Here is a 17,508-nt window from a genome sequence, read left to right as displayed (position 1 = left end):
GAACCAATCTTGTTTTCTAAATATACAGCCAAAACCCATAATGCATATATAGTGGTGGGCAACAATGTTGTATTTGGCACTTCCGAATCAAATGCAAAGCTCAAAACTAATCAAAGTTGGGAAAGGGCAAGTTTGGAAGAGAATATCCACGAAATGTATATAACAATGATTATATAGAAATACATGGCTACATAACAATGACAATGCCTATACAAAAATGTCTATATAACAATGTACTACTTATGATAATAATAAAAGGATAGCAAATATGTCTACTTATGCTAATAAAAAAGGGATAGCAATCTCTACATGATTATGGCATAATTTCAGATTTATAGCCAAAAAACACATCACGGAATGTAGAGATGTGAGTTAAACTCCTCTCAATTGCGCACTCAGAAAATAAATCAGAAATCATATAGAGAATTCTTGAAATAAAGAACTTTTAACTGTGTATAAAACCTCTTTCAAAATCTTAACTGGTACAGAAGAACTTTGACTTCATGGAAAATAGCCAACTTTCATAAAGAGAAAAATACAAGAACGAAAGAAAAGGAATATGGAAAAAAATGACAGCTTGAATGTTTATGTAACCCTGTTTTGATGGCCATGATGATGATGATGATGATGGTGGTGGTGGTGGTGGTGGTGATTTATATCTTTATTCCTGGTTCTCCAAAATATGATTTCTTTCTCTAGCTTCGATTTCCACTCTCACTTTCTCCTAAAAAAACAAAAGAGAGGAGAAGCAGAACGAACAGAGCCATGAAACATTAACAAAACTAGGCGGAATGAAGGAAAGAAAGAAAAAGAAAGAAAGAAAGAAAGAAAGGGGATTCTATTCTCTGATTTGGTAAAGGGTTTTTAGGTGTAAGCCATTTTTTTACCTTGTAAGCGATCTCAGCGTGATGGGCGACATAGAAACCATACAATCCTCCAGCGAGGGTTCCGACGATAACAAAGAGGTGAGTTCTCAAGGAAGCCATGGGAACTCCGGGGAGAACTTTCTCACCTTTCTTCTCTTGAATCTCTGTGTTTTTGTTGGGTAGTAGAAATGAAGTACACATACATAACACACAAAAGATATGTATGTATGTACATATTATTATCCCAATGACCACAACAAACACAAAAGCCCTCCTCCCTCCTCTTGCAAATGCCCCATAGACATAGAGGATGAGTACCATTTTACATGCAAATGCCCCACCTATGCCGAGATAAGGGTAAAATACCAAGACATACTTGGTTCCTCTCCCACCATCCCTAAACTATTAGATACACTAGATATAAAGAAATTAGGTAGATACATCTTAGAATTGAAACAACACAGAGAGAATAAATTACAAAACGTTGATAATAATGTTGCTAATGTTTACCAACATATAACAAATTAAGGTTTTTCAAGAGCAGGGGGAGACAATGAATGTCGACACACCTGCACCACTCGGACTTCTCCTTGATGAAGCAGAAAATCAAAGAAGAACCAAACGCCCTCGGATGTCGGGTTTCAAAGCAACTCGACGAGATGTAGAAGCAATAAAGAAAATAAGGGAACGTGAACTACACCGCCTAGAAGCCATGGCTAGGGCACTCTATGCATCGGGACCATGGGTCACACCCACACCAAAAACTTTTGACCTCCCACTTCTTTTTGAGAGACTTGGGTGGAAATGAGATTAGGCTTAGTGCAAAGTTTTGTACACTACTAGAACTTTCTTAGCTTAAGCTATTTTCTTTTATTTTAGTTTTGATGATTGGATAAACACTCATTTTTGTTGTAACCTATTTGTCTCATGGGCCAAATTTGGCCTTAGAAGACGTTAATATATCTTTCTTTCTTTCTTTCTTCTTTCTTGGCCTTAGAAGTTAGAACTTCAAAGTTCAACCCCACACCACTCCCTATAGGAAAGGAAGGAATATGATTACATAAACATTAACACAAATCCAAAGTCCCGAACATGACTAAGAAGTCCCGTTGTTCGAAAACTCTGAGATACACATGCACCACTTCTTCAGAAGTTCCAAGTTCACTCTTCTTCGGAACTTACAAAGTTACAAATCCACACTTCTTACTTCCATATTTTTCAAAACAGTCTTAAGACATGTTGGATATTTTGATGCACAATCTACAACATACATTCGCGGTCTCAACAAATTCACGAAGTACCTTACCCAATTGGACTCCAATTGGTAGAGGGGGAAATCCAATTGAATTCATCACTAGCTATGTGAACAAGCGCATGAACATGAGTTGAAAATGCAATTACAACGATATCGTAAAGAGTCTTCACAAAGCTAGTTGACACTTCAACCAATATTTTTTTGATTTATAATATTGGTCTCAACCTCATACGCTATGTTCATTGATTAAGAAACAACACATGTATAGAGTAATAGTTGAATGATCATGCATCTTCACATGCTTATAACGTGAATGTCATGTTGTAATTTCCATGTTTTGCGTTCTAAAATGCCAACATCGGTAGCATCTACAAACACAAAGGTCCAAAACAATCATGTTTGCTAGCCATACCTTTCAACATTGTGTGACATTGAAAACTTAAACACGCATTCCACTTGCATGAAAACAAAAAATAAAACTACATGGAATTTCTTTAATTAATTTGTCCAAGATTCTTATCCACAAGTGGAATTCAAGGAATGTTTTCGTATAAAAAGAAGAATACACACGGTATGTCTAGGCTCAAGAAAAAGTGAGAGCATTGCAATAGGAGATATAAGGATAAGGCATTTCCATCTTGATTTTGGAATTCGATACATATATATGTACTCTATACGACATTGGGTATGTATCCATGCATCCTCCATGTGTTTTTACTTGTTATAAGAGCACACGACATGTGTATCAACGCAATGCTCACGAGCGTGGATACATGGAATATAGGGTTACGACATATTATTAGATTTATGTGTAGCATGTACCCACGCATTTGCTTAGGTAGAGGATTGAGCATTATGGTTATTGATGTATTGAAAGAGCCCGTTGTTTTCCATATGCATCAAAGTGTATTGAATTAGAGAATTAGGCAAATTGTATATTCGATTGATGAATTAGCATGTATCAAGGGAGGGGTGGAGAGAGTATCACTCGATGTGCATTGCTCATATGCATCGATCTATCGATAAGAGGAGCCAACATGCAATGCCCCCGAACATATCGACCGAATAGATAACTGTGGAGCTTTTCTAATGTAACCACGTGAACGCCACAAGGAACGCAGGCTTGACTCATATAGAGCAACATTTGGGCTCTATAGCTGGCGAGAACGGCAATTTACCCATAAAGAATCAAAGAAGCGGCGAATACGTGTGGGGGGAACATCCGGCATCAAGTATGTACATACATATAGTGGCATGAAATTGGCCACTAAACTGAAAGTACCATCCATCTCATCCATAAGGACAACACTCCACTTTGATCCCCTCCCCTAACTAAAATATGTATGTATGTGGTTCCTTTCCTTCCATATGATGATGATGATGATGATGATGATGATGGTGATGATATCCATCCCATCCATCCCATTCATCCCCTAGAAAACAATGGCTGACATGACACGATCCCGCCGCTCCACTGACCATCTGCTGCTTGCCTTGGTAAGACATGGAGCGCCTGCTGCTGCTGCTGCTGCTGGGGCAATGCCATCTGCTTCTGCTTCTTCTTCGACGGCATTCTTCTTGTGCAGGAGCACAAAATGGGAGATGGCATCTCTGAGCATGTGCGTCGTGCAGTGTGAGGCGAAGAAGGCCTCCTCTTCTTCGATGGCATCCAGGTCCGGCTGCCATGCGTTGCTCCGACTAATGAGCTGCTCGATGTATCGCGTGACAACATCAGGCCCCGAGTCGCATACGATAGAACTGTAGGCAGTACTAGTAGTGGTGGCGATGGTCGGATCAGGAAACACGGCAGCAGCAGGAGACGGCGCGATCCTGTTTCTCTTCCTCATCCTCGTGCAGCTCGCGTCGCCTTTTTGCTGAGGCGGCATGTGCTTGTTGTCCATGAGGAGGGGGAGGGGGAGGGGGAGGGGGCAGGAGGCAGGCGTGAAGGGTTTCTGGAAGGCGGAGAGGGGGAGTAGGAGGTAGAGATGGCCGGGGGCGAGATGAGCGGAGGGGCGGAGGGGGCATGGCCGCTTCCCCACGCCGATGGATGCAGAATCGCAGAGCAGGAAGTCGGGGCATTTGCGATGGAGTCGGAGGAGGAATTGGGAGACAGGGATGGGGGAGGGGATGTCTTGGACGGTGCCACCATGGGCCATGTCCAGCACTCTGATTCTCCGAAGCTCCTTCAATGTCAATGTGGCGGTGCTGCTGCTTCTGCAGGGAGATGGAGATGGAGATGGAGATGGAGAAGAGAAGCAGGTCGCAGCAGCCATGGATGATGATGATGATGATGATGACGATGATGGATATGAAGGATGAAAAGGATAAAGGTTGCCTCCTTTCACACTGTGTCCGTCCGTCCGTCCGGCCTAGTACTATGTACTACTAAAGCCTAATAGTACTGCTAATGTCTTTTTAAGTTTTAAGAGTCGTGATCCTCTTTCTCTCTCTCTCTCTCTCTCTCTCCCCTTCTCTCTCTCTCTCTCTCTGTGTTTGTATGTGTCGTGTGTGTTCCTATCCCTTCTTCTGGCATCCCCACAACCCTTTTTCAATCGGCCTGTCTCTCCGTGTTCTCTCTCTTTCTCTCGATCCCTTCATTCGATGATATATGTCTTACGTACATAGGCCACCCAACTTGCACCCCCCCCCCCCCCCCACCATGCATCCCACACCTTTTCTTTCTCGCATTTGAACTCCTCATAGCAGGTCCACACTCCATCCAACACAGTTGTCGCAAACTACATGCCAATCTATTACTTTTCGCATTATTTCATATTTGGTCCTTCCCTTCACCACCGTGTTCTGTAGCTTATGTCATCGACGATCGTATCTATCACTCGAAAATGGTTTGATATGTCATATAACATTCAGCTTAATCCCACATTCAAGTTGCTAGGAATTGTGTTAGTGCCTTCTTCTATCAAGTCTTCTTGTAGGTGGGCCACACCAATGAGAAGAAAATAATGGTAGTTGTCATAAAGGTGACCATTGCCCTTTTCAAGCGACAAAAAGGTATCTCCAATAATCAGTGCATGAATGTCACAAATTTTTGGGACTCGTAGATTGTGCCCGAGTTTCACGGATTACCTCAAAGTTTTGATGTACATACACAACATCTCTTTGTTTATTTTATTGTTTAACTTGAAATCCATGTGAAAACTTGCCCATCGGGCCATCAATATAAATTTGTAATATGTAAATGAATGTGTTTGTCAATTTGAACAATTGAAAAAGTTCTTACACATAATAGTCTTGTCAAAGTTCAATTGTATAATCATTCTTCAATAAACACAAACTTTCCCGCTTTCATATTCCATGTCAAAAATACTCATGAGCTCAAAAGAATTGCTAAAAAATAAATAGACTAAATGTCAAAGTTACATTCAGGTTAATGTTGAAGAAAATGGCCAAAAGTCAAAGCTCCATTAAGGCTAATCTTGAACTTGACCATTAATATTTATATTGTTTTGCTTGGGATATTGATGAAGAAACACATTGACAATGGTTTAATTATATGCAAGAACGAGTTTAATTTTGAGGTTAATTTTGTAACAAGTAGATGAACATATTTGCTACTTTGTCTCTAGTTCCAAAACGATACTTATATATCGTCAAGCAAACTCTTTTTCTTGTGCATTAAATTTATACATAATTCTTCAATTGCTTCTCCAACTCTCTCATTGTTAATGCAAGTACTCATTCCAAAAGAGAATTCTCAAAAGGTTGACATTTTGATGTATGTTTTGAACTTACTATCGACACCTCTCTAAAAGTTCTACTAAACATAAATCAATGAAATAGTGAATATAGTTGCATAAATAACACCATGAAGCCAACCTAGAAATTGGTAATATTGGCATCAAAGAACTCAAAAAGTTAGCTCGAGGCTTGGATGGAGCCTATGGTGGAATCTCTCACCATGAGAGAAGGTGTGGAATCAACACATTAGAGCTCAAAGAGTTGTATTATGGGAAGTCAAATAGTCTTCTATCAAATTTAGAAAAAATAACGCTTTCCGGAAAAATTGAAATTGAGTGTACAATTCCCATTAATTTGGTCCAAGCTGAAATAGAACATCTTAATGGCTTGGCGGTTAGTACATCACTTGAATAGTTTGGTTTGAGGTTAAAATTCTTCAAGTGTTTTGGTTTGAATGAGTTCGGTTAAAATAGCTTTGCTTTAAATGTTTTCTGGTTCAGCTCATTTTAAGTTTCAATTTCTTTTTGCAAGGTTTGGTTTGAAACTGTTTGACAATTAGGATTCCAAACCATGTCCCAAACTATGGATGTGCTACACACCTTGGGCTAGCTATAATGTGACGGTTCAAGTTGAAAAAATCATATAAGATATTCATACAAGCTCTTATGTAGGGGAAAGTTTTCAACTACATACATGGAGCCAAGTGGTACAAGCATAAATGATTATTACACAAAAAGACTATAAATTTCAGATTGATTTCAAGGTTCTCTGTGTGTATAACACGACTTGGAAGAAGCATTTAAAACTTGAATATATTGTACTTGTTCGAAAAGAAGTGGATTCTCATTTAGTGATTATTGGAAATTCCGTTGTTGATTCACGGTGATGAATGGGTAACCTTATGACACTAGTTTTTTATTTTTTATTTTTTCTTGGTATGGACAACCTATTATAACGCGGTAGAAGATAGTAGGATGGCCTTTAGCAAAGGAATCTCGGATTACAACATACATATGGCATACAACATGTGAGGAGACACGGCGGTAGAAGATAGTAGGATGGCCTTTAGCAAAGGAATCTCGGATTACAACATACATATGGCATACAACATGTGAGGAGACACGTCGAAGAACACTGAAAGGAGAGTATTACATCATCATGTAGCACATGGTGCAAAAAGTATTCAATTGTCATCTAGTATATTGATGCAAAAAGTATTTGATTGTCCTCTAGTGTGCTATAATTATGTTGAATGTAGACCTACTACAATGAGCCGAAAGTGAGAAGAAAGAGTGTGGGACATCAAGTGGCAAGTGAGTGAGACAAAGTTGGATGAACGAGTTAACATAAAAGCGAGAAACGAAAAGCTTGGGGCAGCATATGTTTATGACAAGCAAGTACGACAAAGTTGAATGAATTGACATAACATTGTGTTTAGGGGCAAGACGGGATGTCATGGGTATGAGTCATGACAACAACAACATCGAGTTAAGAGATGGGGTTAACACGGGTGGGGAAGAAATGGTGAGGGGATTATAAAAGGGTTGGGAGGGGTCGAAGGTGTCGTGACACTGGGAGGTGAGCATTCCAGAGTAGTAGAGTCACGAGACACACAGACAAGATAAAGACTTACCGACGAGACACTAGGGGGGGGGGAGTCCACAAGAGGAAAAGACATATTATCTGTGTTAAGCCCCCCAAGTACCTACTAAGCCTTTCCTTATTATCCTCTACTCTTTTTAGTGTGAAAAAGAGATCACAAGGAGGAGCCATGGGGCTAAACTTCTTTTCTTCTTCTTCTTCTTCTTCTTCTGCTTCTTCTCCCACCTCCACCACTGCCTTGACATTGAAGGAGCTTCGGAGAATCAGAGTGCTGGACATGGCCCATGGTGGCACCATCCAAGACATCCCCTCGCCCATCCCTGTCTCTGAATTCCTCCTCCGACTCCATCACAAATGCCCCGATTTCCTGCTCTGCGATTCTGCATCCATCCGCGTGGGGAAGCGGCCATGCCCCCTCCGCCCCTCTGCACTTCTCGCCCCCGGCCATCTCTACCTCCTCCTCCCGCTCTCCGCCTTCCAGAAACGCATCATTCCTTCGTCCTGCTCGTTTGCTGCTTCCCTGCTCCTCCTCCTGGACAAGCACATGCCGATGCCGCAGCCGCCAAAAAAAGTGGCGAAGGAAGAGCACTGGTGGAGGAGGATTATGAAGAGTAACCGGATCGTGCCCTCCCTCCCTACCATGTTCTTCACTACTACTACTACTACTACTACTGCTACTACTACTACCTACAGTAAGATTGTCTGCGACTCCGATCCGGAGGCTGTCTCGCGATACATCGAGCACCTCATCAGTCGCAGCAACTCGTGGCGACCAGATCTGGATGCCATCCAAGAGATCTTGTCCCACTCCTCCAGTTGCACGCAGGGGGACGCAGGAGGTGTCCATCTGATCCTGCACCACATGGATGCCGAGGAAGAGGTCTTCAGGCTGCGTGATCAAATCCTTCCTGCTGTTCCAACTCTTACGAAAGCCAGCAGCAGATGGCCGGCAGAGCGGAGGGATCGAGTCATGTCATCCATATCATATGGTTTACTGACATGAACTGAGTCATGGAAATCGAGAATCGAACCCAGACTTCTTCTTTTGTTTTGACTGATTGACAGTGCCAAAATTGACACCACTTTTATATACATACATACATATGTTGCAGTTGCCCAATGGCTCTTCACATATCCATGAAGCATGTGCTCCGATTCCGCCATCTATACACTTATCCGGATCGATATGTGCTTCGATCCCACTACTAACACATGTATTGATCCTACTACTGACACATCTCAATGCCCTCAGCCATTACTAACACATGTATTGATGACACATCTCAATGCCCTCGCCGCACATTCATCTCGGTACATTGTTTGATTATCTATGGACACGCCTCCATTAACAAATGTGTGCCCAAATTGGCCACGTTGGGAGCCTGGGAGCTTTCCCACCTTCGATGCCAGTCCTGTACTTTATATTATGGGACAAATTCGCACAATTATGACCTAGTATGCAACATCTACATGCTTCATATCTTGCACAAAGCAATAGTGACACAGCTCAAAGTTTCCTCCCACCAACTAGAGAATTATGCAAGTTCCTAACTAACAAGCGCATCGGATGATTCTTCTCTCTATGGACTTCACCACCAATTGACAAATGATGGAGAATGTTGATCCACCACACATTGGCCAAAGTTTACTTGAGGTTCCAAAAGCTTTGGGAATCACCCCTTATATTAGTGTGTAACTTCTACTTGTGTGTTATTGTGGGATGTTAAGGAGCATGGTAATCATGGGGATTTTAGTCCAACCAACGATCAAGCTAAAATTTGGTCAACTAAACTTCCTACTAGTGGGAGCAAGAATTTATTAGGAATGGGAAAGGAAGGTGCTCCTTAATCGCAATTGGACATTCAATATTTGTTTATAATAATATGTTGTGGTGACTCAACACAATTCTCAACAACAAAACATAAACTCTATTTCCATCACTCCCTCAAATTAAACATGGTGGTTATATAGGAGGGGAGATCATGCCTCCATCACATGATTTGTACTTTCATTCCCCTTACTGCTACGTGGCTCATGAATGAACGTTACATCCATATCCATTTTGCATGCTTAAGCCAAAAGATTTTGTAAATTATGTGAACAAGATGTCAAGAACAATGAAAATTTTGTGCCCATGTTCCTAACCAACAATTACATTATAGAGAATTATGCCACCTTCACTAGCCTGGACTTCACCTCCATTGATAAATGATAGAGAATGTTGATCCATAACACTTTAGCCAAAGCTTTTGGAGCTTCAATGAGTATTAGAATCAATCTTTATATTAGCGAGTGTGTTATAATGGGTTGTAAAGGACAAGAATGATGATGGGGATTCTATTGCAATCACCCATAAGGTTACATTCTCTTGCACTAGACATCCTATTAGTGGGAGTGGGGGTTGATTATGAAACAAGCAAGGGAGGAAAATGTTTCTTAGTTGTATTTGGACACTCAAGATTAGTGAACATTGGAGAGCTTGGCATAGTGTTGAGGATAAAACAACAATTATATTCTCTCTACCTCATATTGGTTATACATGGTGTTTATATTGAAGTAGCCTAGGAGTGATGGAGCTTAGGGTAATGCTCCCGTCACTTTATCCATATTTTCATTCCCCTCAATAGCCTCAACTCCTATGTGGCTCATGACAATTGATTCTTGCACAAAGGCCTATTCCCCTAATTAAAAAAAACCCTATCTTTCCATTTCTCCATATGTATACGCTAAATCTAGTAATTTATGTCATTGTTTTTTTACAATTAGCAATGAGCATGGCAGACTAGTAGAATCAAGTATACTCTATTCTCGACGAGATAGGTAAGATAGTTGTCAATCATTCTTCAATTGCTCAAGATCATGGCAATTATCTTAACAAATTTCCCCACTCTCTTGCAAAATAAACTTAATAAGATGCACATACACTTAATCAAAGACTCATTCGACACTCTTAAACAACATAAAAAAAATGCTCAAGACTCTTCAATCAATCAGAATGCTAATAATAGACAAGGCTTAGAGTTAATAACTTAACGAGAGAGAACTCTAGTTTAGATAATTAAAACTGAAGAAGACCTTGGTATGAGACAAAAAGTGAGACATTCTACTTCGGTTACATTGATGTGCTTTTGCCTTTGTCTCTCTTCAAGTTAGGGAGGACACAAGGATTTTCATTTAAATTTGTACTTTTAGTGCTACTGTCTCTCCTTGGATGTCAAGGTTAAGGGTGTGATATTTTCTTTGCAAAATGTACTCTTGACCCCGAATATGTTTGCGTTTGTCATGTGGGTATGATAGGGTAACTTGGTGGAGGCAATATTTCTGCAGCAAGATTTATCCCATAGTTACTCATCATTAGAGTATCAAATATTATAATAAGTCAGGGTAGGCAGTCACCAATTGATAGAGATCAAATGTGTAGAAGGACCCCACTGGGTAGTTAACTAGCATCTATATTTAATTCTTAATCCAATATTCCTCGTTCTCATAATCTATGACGATGAATAGAATTTTGTGGTTGGCCCAAGAGGCATAGAAAAGGATACCATTTCTAATAAACAAAATGTGTATGAATCATTCATTGATAATGAAATTGCATTCTCTTTCTCTTCAATATTAAGTTTGACAAGTCATATTATATATAAGGCAAATGTCTTGGCCCCAACACTATTTGAATATCCAAAGGCCAAAGTTAAGAATTTGTTGGTTGGCCATGTGGTTTGGTTTGGTGCAGTTTAGATTCGGCATTTCAAAATCTTATATTTCTGCATAGAACTTTTGGAGAGGTGTAGGTTACTAGGTTTAAAGCATACACTAAAATGTCAAATTTTTCATAATTTTATTTTGGAATGAGTACTTGCATTAAGAATGTGTACTACTGGAATGAGTAATTGCAAGTAGCCAAAAATGGTTTGCCTCACTATATATAAAAATTTGGAACTAGATCCACATAAACTACATATAATTAAGCAAGCCATGATGATGTTAACACATATGGGAGGATCTATGCCTTAACTCTCAAATTGGCATAAGAGATTGTTACTTGGTTTTTAGAATCCCCTCCCATATTCTCAAATTGTTTCACTGTCAATACCCCAAGCAAAACTATTAAAAATAGTAATGGTTAGGGTTCGGGTTTAACCTTAATGAAACTTTGACCTTTGGTTACTTGTTTCAAGAAATTAGTTCTTCAACCTTAACCTTCATAAAGCTTTTTAATTTACATTGTTAAGCGACGTCTTTTGAGACTGCGGATGTTTTTGACATCAAATGTTAAGGTGTGAAAGTTTGATTAAATTAATGAAGCACGATTTCGCAATTGAACTTTGAGGGAGACTTAAACATGTGTAACACATTTTTCAATTCTTAAAATTGACCGAGATATTCATCTACTTGTTACAAAATTATGGCCAAGGGCAAGTTTTCATCCGGGTGGGGCAAGTATAAATGAGCACAACGCCATAAAAGGCGACTTAGGAATTTCGCATCAACCTCTAATATAATCATTCTCGATAAAACCATATCTAATTGTGGCTTAGATAGAGATGCAGGTGTTCGTCTCATGTACATTAAGTAGAATCTCAGTACAATTTCTAGATCTTCCAAACAAATCATGAGTGTAATAGTGAGAGCCTCAAGGGGAAATTCCAAGACATATTTTAAAGTGGGCTATGACAACATAAGTCCCCCCAATTTCGTAATGAAACTCTTTGTTCTGATAGTAATAATATGTTCTTCTTCCAACAGCTCATGTGAATTAATTAATGGCAATTAAAGAGAAAGGAAAACATTTAGTATGACAATGAAGAAAGATTTCGTAGAAAACATAAAAATATTTGAGAATTAACAAAGAAATATGTTGACCGGCATGAAAGAAGTCTCAATCAGGGATATAATAATTGAGTTGGAAGGGTCTTAATCAGACGGCTCTAGGTTAAGGGTGGTTCTCACCAACTCTGCCTTTGTGTACACCATTAATGTTGTGCTAGATCAGGTCAAAGTGAATACAAAATACAAAACATTTCATCCGAAGATGAAGCTACTGGTTGCTCTTCAGTCCCAAGTTAGTCCTGCTTTGATTGATTATCCATGGTCTAAAAATTACAAGAAATGTGTGGGTAGGGGCTCTGATTGATTATCCATATGGTATGAAAATTACAAGAAAGAACGGGCGGACGTGAAGGATTTGTCCAAATTAATCTCAGAGTCTGCAAAGTGTAATTCAAAGAATGTATTGTCTTCCCACATAACAAGGTGGGGGAACAATATTGTATATATCTGGCCTTCAGAAAACAATGAGCATTGCATATGGTCTATAGATATGTATATATCAGTAATCAAACTACCTACTGGCAATTTTTAAAGGTATATATGTTAAAAAACGAATTATGTTGGCCATGGTTAATTTGCAATAGGAGCATAATTTAGCTGTACGAAACATTTTCCGCCATGAACGATACACATCAAAGCATCCTCAATAGAGCCTTTTTGCTTATGTATCCACGCCTTCTGCCTGTGTGTATATAAGAGCACATGATGTGGGTGTTGATATAATTGTCCATATGAGAGGAATACTTTTGATTTGTTGATGCCATGTACCCATACTTGTCTGTCTAGAAGCATTGGGCCTGGGCCTGGGCCTGTATATCCATTAAATGTTGAAAGAGCATGGATATCCATTTGATTTGTTGATGGAGAGGCCATTTGGAACATACAGATTTGTAGTGGGCCTCAAATTAGGTAGTCCATCATAGATTTGTAATGGCCTCAAATTAGCACAGTCCCATCATAGATTTGTAATGGCCTCAAATTAGCATAGTCCCATCATAGATTTGTAGTGGCCTCAAATTAGGATATGTCCATCATTACACTATATGAAGATGCATATGGTGACTGGATCCCATCTAGACCCTAGGCGCCAACCGTTGAGAGATGTCAAAGTGGATCCCTACCCTAGAAGCCAGTCTTCGAGATGGCTGAGATGACTCGATGCTGCCGCTCAGCCGGCCATCTGCTACTGGCTTTCGTAAGAGTTGGAACCACTGGGGGAATAATTCGATCATTCGCATGCACTAGAAGATTGGCACTGGCACTCGCGAGCATGGAACTCGAGGAGGAGGATGATGCGATCTCTGCGATGGCATCGAGGTCCGGCCGCCAGGAATTGCTCCGACCGATGAGTTGCTCGATGTATCGTGAGACGGCATCCGGATCCGAGTCGCATACGATATTACTATGGGTAGTTATGGTGGGATCGGGAGATACAGCGGCAGCGGCGGCAGCAGGGGAAGGCGCAACCCTGTTTCTATTTCTTGTCCTCCTCTGGCCATGGAGGCCGCCCCGCGCGCCCATCTTTTTTTGCTGCTGAGTCGTGTGCTTGTCCTGGAGGAGGAGGAGCAGGGCGGCAGAAAGAGGGGAAGCTGCGGAAGGCACGATGCGTTTCTGGAAGGCGGAGAGGGGGAGGAGGAGGTAGAGATGGCCGGGGGCGAGAAGCGCAGAGGGGCGGAGGGGGCATGGCCGCTTCCCGACACGGATGGACGCCGAATCGCAGAGGAGGAAGTCGGGGCATTTGTGATGGAGTCGGAGGAGGAATTGGGAGACAGGGATGGGGGAGGGGATGTCTTGGACGGTGCCACCATGGGCCATGTCCAGCACTCTGATTCTCCGAAGCTCCTTCAATGTCAAGGCAGTGGTGGAGGTGGGAGAAGGAGAAGGAGAAGGAGAAGGAGAAGGAGAAGAAGACGAGAAGTTGAGCCCCATAAGATTGTTTTGGAGCGCTGTTTGGATTGATGAAGCAGAGATGGAGGGGAGGGGAGGCTGCTTGACTGGTTCCTTCTTCTCTTCTTAGGGCTGTAAATAAATCTGTTGTGCTAGATAAGATAAGAATCAAGATAAAGATAGAGATAGAGATGAAATCCCTACTCTGTTCTGTTCTGTTCTGTTCTGCATCTATCTCTCCCTTTTTATATCCTCCTCATTTGACCTTATACATACGTACATACTACTGATAGAAGATACTGACAGAAAGTGATAGATTAGGGGGCAACACACGACGCGTTCATCACATGTGTACAATGTGCCCCCAACTTGGCCTCTCTCTCTCTCTCTCTCTCTCTCTCTCTCTGACATAGTGTTGTGTGTCATTCTTTCTGTCTTGGGCTCCCTTCTACCGTGTGTCATCATCGTGGGTGGTCCAACTCCAGAGTGCAAACCCAAACATACCAATAAAAAAAGGACGTCTTACGGGCGCCCCCCCCCCCCCCCCCCCACACGCACACACTTGCCCATTTGGCAACAAGCGCGGAAAGAATCTTACCACACATCATTGAACAAGAAATCCATCTCTCTCTCTCTCTCTCTCTCTCTCTCTAGACTTGTGTCGTGTGAACTCGATTTTCAATGGCCCCCCGTAAGGATGGGGTTACCTATCCGCAAACCGAAAAGATTGGAAGATACAACTAAAACACCTTTTTGGTCAACGCCTCTCTGGAGCAATAGTGTGTGTTATCCCAACAATTATACAAATGCTCAATTCATTCCCCTCGAAGAATGATCCACATGATTTTTCCCACTTTTTCTCTTTTTAGATGTTGGGAGGAGAATTTACGAATATATTGTAAAACTTGTGGCTAATTAAGGGCATTTCCTTATTCTTTGAATGTCTAAACGACTTTTCATCCTTCCCGTGATAGCTTGAGGGAAAGTTTGACAATAATTTATATTATATCGGACTTGTGTTTTCTCTCCATGTAATAGGATATTGAAAGCCCAATGTAGAAAACCTATAGGTTGACTTCATATTATTCTTCAAACAATTAAATCACATATATTGCAAATTGCATCTACTACTAGGTTTTTCAACTATTATTAAGGATGCTGAGTTTTTCATAATTCTCTTTTTGGATGAGTAATTGTGTTGAAAATGAGAGATTGAGAAGCTAGTCCAAATTAATGTGTAGTAAACGGGTTAAATTAACTCCACACGAGATTTTGCTTGATTATTATGTATGCCGAATGAGTTTTGGACTATATCCATGTAGACTATTTAAAAGCATACAATTAAAGTTTTCGTTTTATCTTATTGGTTTGACATGATTTTCTAAATTTGTGCGGACGATTGTTACTTGGAGTTCAAAAGTATCTTGTTCTCAACTCGTATTTTTAACAGTTGGCTTGTGCGTAGTTATTTTAGGATAATACTTCCAATATTATTTTAGAACAATGGTTTTCAAACTCAAGCAAAACAGGAAAATAGTGAACAACTGAGTTTATTAACATCTTAGTGAAGCGTTGACTTTATCACCTTGGTGATGTATTCGAAAAAAGAGTTGACTTAAGAACCTCAACAAGGTTTTGACATAAAGAGCATATTCAACTAATTGTTTAGAGTGAATGGGTACGCTCACATTAAAAGTTAAAAGGTGAAAGTTGTTATTTAATTGTGACAATGAATTTCAGCTTTGAAAATAAATCAAGAGAAATGGACAATCCAACTTGGAGAGAGCACCAAATTCTGAATTTCAAACTTGAAAATAAATCAAGACAAGTGGGCATCCCAACTTGGTGATAACACCCCAAATTTTTCACTATTTCATGAGTCTAAAAAGTGATAGGTTTATAATTTAATAATTATTTTAATATAAAGTTGTTCTTTGACAATAGGCAAAGGTCAACCTTGTAATAGTTGCCCTTTTTTCCTTATGTTTGTGTGGACCACCTATGATAAGATGATAGAAGGAAGCTGTGTGGCATTCGTGCTAGGGTTAAGTCAAATAAGACACGTCATCTCAAAATAATAGAGAGAGGGTAGTAGATTGTCATATAGCATAGGATTCCAAAAGTTGCAATTTGTCATTAAGTGTGCTACACTTTTGTGGGAATGTGTACAAGGTAGGATGACTTTGAAAAACGCAAACTCTGAGTGAATGAGAAACACTACCATCAACATGTCTTTGGGAGGTGGTGGGGACAAAAAGTTGGGCAACATACATATGATTAACGTGTGTCGTATGGAGAGATGTAGAATATGCGGTTGGCGGTGTGGGTGAGGGGGAAGGGGAGGGGGAGGATATAAAAATGGGAGAGTTCATAGAGGTAACCATTTCAACGAAAGGACACCGACTTCTACTCATAGTAACTTTGGTTGTGACTCCAAACTAGGTGTCCCGTCTTGTGATACATCGAGCAACTCATTAGTCGGAGAGCATTCCAAAGAAAGGAGATAGACATATACTCATGGTAATATTGTCTATGACTCCTAGACGCCTTGCTACACATCAACCAAACCTTTGGTCATAGAATTCCTAGAGTTGGATCTCGACACCATCATGGAGATGATGGCATCCTCCTCCTTGAGCTTCATGCTCGCGAATGCCAGTGCCCATGTTCTCATACACACTAATGCCATCATACCACCCTTCTTCAAGGCATGTCATCGAGTTCCCCCATTGAGTAGGTCCAAATCTCATTGGAAGCCAATAGCAGATGGCCAGCTGAGCGACAGGATTGCGTCATCTCAACGAACCCCTACTAGGGCCAAGATTTAGTCATCTTATGGATCGTCACCTAGTTCAATGATTGAGCATGCTGAGTTGACCCCACTATGTGTCAATATGTTCCATGGCCTCTCTACATATCAATATGTCGTGTTTCGATCCCCCGTAGTAGGTGCTTCTCAAGTTGTTCTTGCGCACATCCACCACAACATGAACACATTGCCCATCAGATAGAAAGATAAATGTGACAGATGCACGTCGGATGTTGCTCTGTCCCCAACACATTGATACATGTTTCAGTAGTGGATATCATATGCCCAATTCTCTACGGAGACTCTAATATGCAAGAGATGTGTGGCACTTCTTTCTACACATGGATATCCAAGCCCAATGATCTAGATAATTGCATAGATATACATGTTTGGTTGGGTGCACACTATCAACAAAGCAAATGTGTTTCCACAAACATATGGAAAATCTTCCCTATCTTCTTCATATCACCATCAAACAAGATTATGTTGACATAACCCTTGGCCCTTGCCCTGATCATCCTTTTTGTATATAACACTCTCTAATTGTACATTTTTTAGCC

The 17,508-nt window shown here is 40.6% G+C and overlaps 2 protein-coding genes and 1 long non-coding RNA gene across 3 annotated transcripts; all 3 read right to left on the bottom strand.

Moving 5' to 3' along the window:
* Positions 1-398: 398 nt before the first annotated feature.
* LOC147868796 (uncharacterized) lies at positions 399-1,135 on the bottom strand. Its single transcript, XR_015531489.1, has 2 exons — positions 888-1,135; positions 399-724 (listed from the first exon to the last, which is right to left on the bottom strand). It is a non-coding gene; the product is annotated as an uncharacterized LOC147868796 (long non-coding RNA).
* A 1,603-nt stretch (positions 1,136-2,738) lies between these two features.
* On the bottom strand, positions 2,739-4,650 carry LOC147868795 (uncharacterized). The gene has a single exon (XM_087323379.1). It carries the CDS (start codon positions 4,392-4,394, stop codon positions 3,555-3,557), a length of 840 nt encoding a protein of 279 aa, XP_087179505.1. The 5' UTR covers positions 4,395-4,650; the 3' UTR covers positions 2,739-3,554.
* Positions 4,651-13,231: 8,581 nt separating this feature from the next.
* On the bottom strand, positions 13,232-14,345 carry LOC147868794 (uncharacterized). Its single transcript, XM_087323370.1, has one exon. It carries the CDS (start codon positions 14,179-14,181, stop codon positions 13,375-13,377), a length of 807 nt encoding a protein of 268 aa, XP_087179496.1. The 5' UTR covers positions 14,182-14,345; the 3' UTR covers positions 13,232-13,374.
* Positions 14,346-17,508: the final 3,163 nt, after the last annotated feature.

This window comes from Azolla caroliniana, unplaced genomic scaffold (genome assembly GCF_043228905.1).
Source record: "Azolla caroliniana isolate FFs.n. ecotype wild unplaced genomic scaffold, voAzoCaro1.0.p SCAF_1, whole genome shotgun sequence".
NCBI lineage: Eukaryota > Viridiplantae > Streptophyta > Polypodiopsida > Salviniales > Salviniaceae > Azolla > Azolla caroliniana.
Note: the sequence above shows the minus strand (reverse complement) of the source record. Positions and strands in the feature narration are given on the sequence as shown.

What these genes read in the sequence shown, in the direction of transcription:
- LOC147868794 (XM_087323370.1), bottom strand. Translation starts at nt 14,181, where the DNA reads ATGGGGCTCAACTTCTCGTCTTCTTCTCCTTCTCCTTCTCCTTCTCCT.
- LOC147868795 (XM_087323379.1), bottom strand. Translation starts at nt 4,394, where the DNA reads ATGGCTGCTGCGACCTGCTTCTCTTCTCCATCTCCATCTCCATCTCCA.